This window comes from Taurulus bubalis, assembly GCF_910589615.1.
Source record: "Taurulus bubalis genome assembly, chromosome: 7".
Lineage (NCBI taxonomy): Eukaryota > Metazoa > Chordata > Actinopteri > Perciformes > Cottidae > Taurulus > Taurulus bubalis.
In genome coordinates this window covers 9,365,725-9,373,089 of record NC_136595.1, presented here as the reverse complement: position 1 = coordinate 9,373,089, position 7,365 = coordinate 9,365,725, and the positions used below count along the sequence as shown (strand labels likewise).

General features: G+C 42.3%; 1 protein-coding gene across 1 annotated transcript in view; it reads right to left on the bottom strand.

Annotated features, from left to right (window-relative positions):
• LOC306739328 (calcium-activated potassium channel subunit beta-2-like) overlaps positions 1-6,844 on the bottom strand; it is a 14,940-nt gene extending 8,096 nt beyond the window's left edge. The window contains exon 1 of the mRNA XM_079221321.1: positions 6,752-6,844. Within this exon, the coding sequence (XP_079077447.1) occupies positions 6,752-6,801 (50 nt within the window). The 5' untranslated portion in view covers positions 6,802-6,844. The remainder of the gene's footprint in view (positions 1-6,751) is intronic.
• Between the last annotated feature and the right edge of the window lie 521 nt (positions 6,845-7,365).

Below are 7,365 nucleotides of genomic sequence, written 5' to 3'. Positions count from 1 at the left end.
CATATTTCCCAAAGGTTCAAACTATTCCTTCAAGGTTTGGGAAAGATTGGGGTTATAGCAAGTAAAGTATGGTTTAGTTTAGGCAACTAACACACTAAATGTTTGAGAAAGATTGTGGTTACAATTTTAAATAAAAAAACTATAACTGCTTGTGTGTCCCCACCAAAGTCCTGTCAAGTCCATCCCACATCTTGACCTCCACAACTGCACTTTCCCTTTTGTAGCATAAAAGGCATAAAAAGCAACGTGCAGATTCGTCCAATATGGATGTAATTCTCAGGGATAAAGCGATCAAACTACTGTATATGTAATACTGGAGTTCTAGAAATGAACTGGTATTGGTATAATAACGTTGCTGTGCGTCATCAGGATATTCATGGAGACAGCTGCTCGCTCACAGTTGCCCACACATCCGCTTATGTATTCTTGTGGCCAAAGATAGTGTTTTCCACATTCAAAAGCCTGGCACCGCGCTTCTGTGGTCGCAGCAGTTTGAGACGCACTGCCTTTGACCTTTTATTGGATGTGAGGTATCTGAAGCAATAGCTTTGTCTGTATGTTTATATATGAGGGTGGTGTTTTCAATGTCTAGTAGCTCCCTATTGTTCCAAAAGCTGTGCCATATATGGATTCAAACAGCATAAACAGGTGATGTAAGTTGAGCATGAATGTAAAAAGGAAGGAGAAGGAAAAGTGATTATTTCACTTTGACAGGCGTGCTGTCATGCAGACCACGTGCAAAGAGCTATTTATTCACTTTTCTTACAAGTGTTAAAAAGGTCATGGGCAGCATGTCTTGAGCTGTGAAAACCACGAGAGGAATGCTCTCTGATGTGGTCATTCATCCTACGCCACACATACACTAACGCACATACAGTCCCCAACTCTCTGACACATGAACCCCGAGGCTTTTCTGGAAGGCGAGATCGTCAGGTGGCGTGGTGACGGCACAGGTGCTGCCACTCTGTGACAGGGTTACACACACACACACACACACACACACACACGCACACACACACAGACAGAGATCTCAACATATCATTCCTTGTAGTCATATTTTGTATTTTTTTATATTATGTAGGGCAGAAGAAGCAGGGCAGCCGAGTTTTGCGCAGTGTTTTGACGTAGAAGGTTTGTGCTTTTGTAGTCAAACGGACGTGATTGACGTTGAGAAACGGTCGGGGTTAGGTTTAAAAAAATAAAAATACTTGGTTAGTGCGTTTGTTCGACCTTTCCACAATCCCTCCCTCCCTCCTTCTCCCACTCTTAGCGGGCTTTCTCGCTCTTAATAACACTTCCTTTACTCCGATAATGATGCTTATGGAGTTAGTGGAATGCCCGGTACGTCTCGTACAGACGCTACAGGTTCCTTCTGCGTTCACACACACACACACACACACACACACACACACACACACACACACACACACACACACACACACAGCTGTGATGTCATGGTTCTGTTTCTGGAAGGTTATCTGGATGGCATGCGTTTCAGTTGTCTTTCACCACCTGGCTGATTGCAGAACAGACACAGCTGTTGTGGAGAAACAAAGAGCTTGAATGCAGATTACAAAACGTGGCTGCTGTAAAATAATAGATCAATCCTGGAGATACACATGTAGGATAAAATGGACTGGATATTGCTGCTGTCGCTGTCAACACTGGTAGATATCTACGTCGACAAGGGCAAACGTGCGACAACGGACCAACACCTTTTCATGAGGAATGTGCTTTAGAAACAATGCCCATGAAAATCCAAAACTAATAGAAACATGCTGCAAAGGAAAACATTTACTGAGAAAGCCAAAACAAAGACATCTACAGCAAAGATTCTGCAAATACAGAAACTGAACCCTGATAAAATGCTCATATCCACTCGACACGACAGGCAACTGTGGCTCCATCAGAAGATCGGTGGTTCGATCCCTTTCTCCTCTAGTCCATGTCGACGTGTCCCTCGGCAAGACACTTAACCGCAAATTGCATTGGAGTGAATGAGGACGTGTGGTGTAAAAGCACTTTGAGTACGAGTCCATATACCAATTTATCATTAACATAATGAAAGGTCTCCAGGCCTCTGGGGGGAGAGCCAAGTGGAACAGCTTTGATTTTTTCAAGAGAAAGAGACTGTGTGAGAGAGTGTGTTTGTTTTTGAACGGGAAGATAAGTGGAGCAAAGAGGTGAAGGAAAAAAAAGGCACAGCTATATTTTTTGCATTTGGGCTTGGTATTCTTGACCTGACCTGCCAGATGGTTTGTTACACAGAACCATCTCAGAAGCCGTCATTAAACTCTTTTAAAAAGATCAGCGCTTTCAAAAACACATAGCAGGTGATTGGATGAACCAGTCGGGGGAAGAGCAAAAACATCTGTTTCATTGAGAAAAGCCTCCAGTGGCCGTTCTTTGTTCTTCTGTCAATGAAGAAATACTCCCCAAGTCTGATAGAACTGATGCTATTGCAGCATCCAAGCAAACCCGTTTGGGAACCGCCATTTTTGTTGAGAACCAACAGTCACCTCGCCGTGTTGTCTCACACACACACACACACACACACACACACACACACACACACACACACACACACACACACACACACACCAGGAGCTGCCAGGAGCTCCTCACAGGACGCTGATTGATCCGTGCTCTGGCTTGCCGGACACAAACGCGCTACTTGAAGCCTGACAAGATGGATTTTTGTGTGATATGTGATCCCGCAATACTCTGATTATTGTTTTAAAACAAATTACATTTTAATTTTTTTAAGTCAACAAAAAACAACAACCATGCATATTTACAACGAGGCAGTGGTAATTGCTGGATTCTCCCCCTTATTTGAGCCCTCAGCCAAATTTGTCCACTTAAATGCAAGATTCTTTTACCAGCCAATGCTGGCAACTGCTGTTCGAAAGCCAAAACTTGGTTGATTGCAATTATGACACATATTTCTGAAGAAATGTCTGTTTAATCAGTTACTATAAACACATTTGTCATAGAAAAGCTGGTGGGTATCAGAAGCTCCAGGCAAAACACTGTATAAGGAAACTGCCGTGTGTAACCACCCATCCTCTCGTGGGCTTGTTATTGCCAAGAGACAACCCATCAGCACACAACATGGTCGGTTTGATCCTGAATATGAGTTATCATAAATACTTGAAATAACAGAAAGTACATTACAGGAGTAATAATAATTTATTAAATTAGCCTAATTAAGGGGTAACGTCTGTCCATCTGGGATGGTGGAAGGGACCACTATGATATTATGTAGTATTGACACATAACACAGGTATCTTTTTGTGAAGCAAAACCTCAATGATTAATTGCCAAACTTTGTTTGAGAATAGCATAAAAATTAATGAGACTGAAACAGGTGGAACACAGGCAGAGAGTTGGGAAGACAGTATAATACGCTGTAGATTAGAGTTTGCTTGTCCGATACATATTTTGATATATGTTAGAATGAGTGCTAATGGCAGAGAGGTAGAGACAGCTGCTGTTAATGGTTCAGAGCAGACTTTGTGTCTCTCCACACTGAGATACCTTTAATGGAATGATCCAGACTGCTGGGAAGTAATTTTAGTACATGTAATTAAATTATCCGCTACAGTTTACAGTAGCTTGCTTGCTAACTGAATTAAAATTTGGAGAAACTATTTTGAGGCCTAAACAGCTATTTCTGGATTGACACATCTTGATATTTTCTTTCTGTTTTTGTTTGTAACATTGTTTTTATTTATGACGTAGATTAGTCCCAAACGGTCGACTCAAAAAGTGCTGATTTAAAACAGTAGATGACGTAATGAGCCATTTTCTACCAAAACATTTTTTTTCAAGTAAATGTCACTGATATAACACTCAATGATTAGTGAAAGCCTTCACATGTTTTGTTCTATACTTCCAGTCTCAAGGGCTCTCTATAGAGAGACAAAGTCCCGCCTCTTCCAGTGGACCAGTATGGGAACTCATTTTTTGGAAAACAAAATTGCCACAAATAAATTTGTATCCCATTTGAATTGTGACATGAGTAACACATATGCCGTTTGTCGATTTAAAAGATAACTTTGCACGTCAAGAAAGTTTCATTTTGTCATACAACTGTGGAAGTATAAGACTGTGAAAATATGTAATTTAGAAGGACTACACGCCCAAAATCAGTGTAAGCGGCGCCAATGCCATTGTGTTTCTCAACGGGATTCACTCACACGTACAACGGCTGAGTAAATTCTTGCTCGTTCTTTCAAACAAAACAACAACAACAAAATCACATGTTTGTCTCCAAAAGTTGTTGTGACACATGGATAAAGCGGCCTCTTAACACACATTGAGATAAACATGGTGGGAAAATCTGGAACATCGCCCTCATCCGAACGCTTCAAACTGCTGTGTGCCATAACTCCCTGCTCATCACTCTTAGTCTCTTGAAACGCTGGCAGGGCAACAGTTTTAAAAGGAGTGACTCGCATACACTGACATGCACGTGTGTGCGTCTCCCAAAGCAAAGAGAAGCTCGGGTTACAACACACACAGAGAGAGTGACTTCATTCTCTGCTCAGGTAGACAATACTCTTCTATATCTTTAGCAAATAGTCTCATAGCTGGACCTGGCTGAGAGTTTGGTCTGTGCGGAAACATTGTGACAACCAGCATTTAAACCACCATAATGCGGGCAAAGCCTGGATGTCAGAAATGACAACCAATATAAGACACATTGCATTGATGTTGTTTTAAACTCAGTGATCGACAAAGGCAGCCAGAATTTATGGAACTTGTGTTATCTACTCATACTAAATAATCCTGAACTGCCCAAACTTTTGGGCAATGTGGTCAAACACCTTCTCGAACACCAAAATGCCATTGAAGGACTTAGCTCCTCTAAAAAGGTTTTTCCCGCCTTTCTTCATTTTGTCAAAACTGTCTGAGCTTACCTTCAAACGCTGCTGAAGTCAAAAAGTTTCCCGGCTGCAGGTTTTCATTTTGTGGCTTAATCCCAATGCCCTCTAAACTCAGCCAACACGCTATATTCTGCCTACCGGGGACGAAGCAGCCCTCAGCATGCCTCCCATACTGCCGACTGAGGGACAGCAACGACAACACGGCCCCTCCCTGCTCACTGCAACGATCCGTGTGTTATGATGATGGTCTGTGGGATCTACTGGTGGAGGGAAAAGGGTGAAAGGGAAGGGATGAAACTTGTGGGGTAAAAACCAACAATATAGGGAAATTTAAGGACGAAATAACTAAAAGAAAACACATGATAAAGCACTTTAAAGCTGCAATAGAGAACTTTTTCTCATTGAAGCGCCTATAATAATCAAGCCTGGATAGATGACAGTTCATATTGACTGATAGCTTGTTGAATGTAATTTTAGCTCTATTTCTGGCCTCAACCATCTCCTGAGGGAGTTTAGCTGCTGAATGGTCCACTGTGTTCACCAGCATGTCGCTCAATGCGTCTGCTGTTTGGCATGTAGTGGACAGTGAGCATTTATACTGAAAACAGCTGCCGGCCGCTGGAAACAAAGTTGAGCGATGGAAGTAAAAACAAGTTGTAAAAACTATGACCTGGAATACGCTAAAATGCTTGGAGGAGCTGAAGGGAACCGCAGAGTTTTTGTCAAGTGGCCCCATAGAAATATGAATCAGTGCAGCTTTGATGTAAGAAAATACTGTCAGTTATTCAGGAAAAGAGCGCCATCACGTTTAAGGACCACCACTTAACTCCCTATATCGCTCCACTTTCTGCTTTCTGGGTTCCACCCCAAGACAAGACAAACTTTAATTTACATTAGAAGACACCAGAAGACAAAGCCACAATCTCAAACCAAAAAGACAAATGACCAGAAAAGCACAACAAAGCCATCTTCGAAGGACGGAAATAAGATAGGACACAACCGGCCTAAAGATTAAGTACCACTGTCTAATCAGCACAGGTGTTTTCACTTGTGCTGATTAGATCTCTCAGGTGTGTGTTAATAACCATAGTTCACTGACATATCTCTCACTCTCCTGCTTCCCCGTACGGCATACAGATGTACACATTCCTACGTGATCCTCTTGTGGTGTAATTTAATTTATGTTGAAGTGCCATTCTATCTCCTAATCTCTAAGTCGTTGACCTTACACATGGGTGAAGCCACACACTCTCGTGGCAGCTAGCTGGCTCCTGCAGCTAGAACACAGGCCAGAACACAGCTGAGCATTGAATTACGACATCTGAGGGCACCGTGCTGTCGGAAACCACAAATGGGATCTGTTCCGGACAAAAGACGTTTAAATAGTAGTTTGACATTATGGGACATATGCTAATCCGCTTTCGTGTCGAGAGCTCGATAAGATGATTGATGCCACTCTCGTATCTGTCGGTTGAAAATGAAGCAGGAGCCGGGAGGCAGTTATCTGAGCATAAAACCTGGAAGCCGGGCGGGGGGGGGGAGAAAACCTACCAGCACCTCTCAAGCTCAATAATTAACATGCTACTTGTTTTTTACATTTCAGTTTTTGGAGGGATTAAATTAACGTCCCTTTTCCGTTCATGCTAAACACAAAAGGGCCAAAAAGAGTGTTACAGTTCTTAAAGGACCGCTTGCAGGTTAAAAAATGTCAAGTGGATACTTTGCTCAAAACGTCTACTTTTGCCACAGAATCTCTGCCCGTATGTCTTGGAAACATTTTCAGGACAAGGTTAAGAATAAAAAACTGAACCGCAGGTTTATCTTTAAGAAAAAAGCTGTCGATGAGAGCGGTGGCTCACCCTGTGGTGCAATGGGCGCTGGCCTTTCTGAAGCTCCTCTGGTGTAGCATGCTCTGCTGGGATGTCTGATTGTCTGTGACTGAGAGAGAAAGAGAGAGTGCCACACACTAGACACACACATTAGACACACACACACACACACTAAAGGAACACAGGATGAAGTGCAATCCAAAAAACAAACAAAGAGAGAATTGAAGGAAGGGGAGGCAGGCGTTGCTGCTTTTCCTGATGGTGGCAGAGGGCAGCGGTGATCAAACTGGCTAAGTTTGAACTTTGACTTGGTGAAGGCGGTTGTTGACAGTGTTCATTGAGTTCAGACACTTGGAAAAGTCCTTTTTAACAATAACAAAAGGGCCTTTTATATTGTCATCTTTCATTCATGTAAAATGTCGCCGCATTCAAGTGTGTAATAATAATTGTTCTGTTATTTTAATTAATTAATGTGGGTTATACACGTCAACTAAGGGGCAGGGCATATTTTCTACTGTGAGACATCTCCACAATTTTCCATATCCACTTTCAAAAGTGAGTTATATTTACTCACAAAAAAATGGTGTACAGGGTTTCGCTGCCCTCTCATATCTTGTTGGGGCTGTAACAGGAAGATCTGCCAA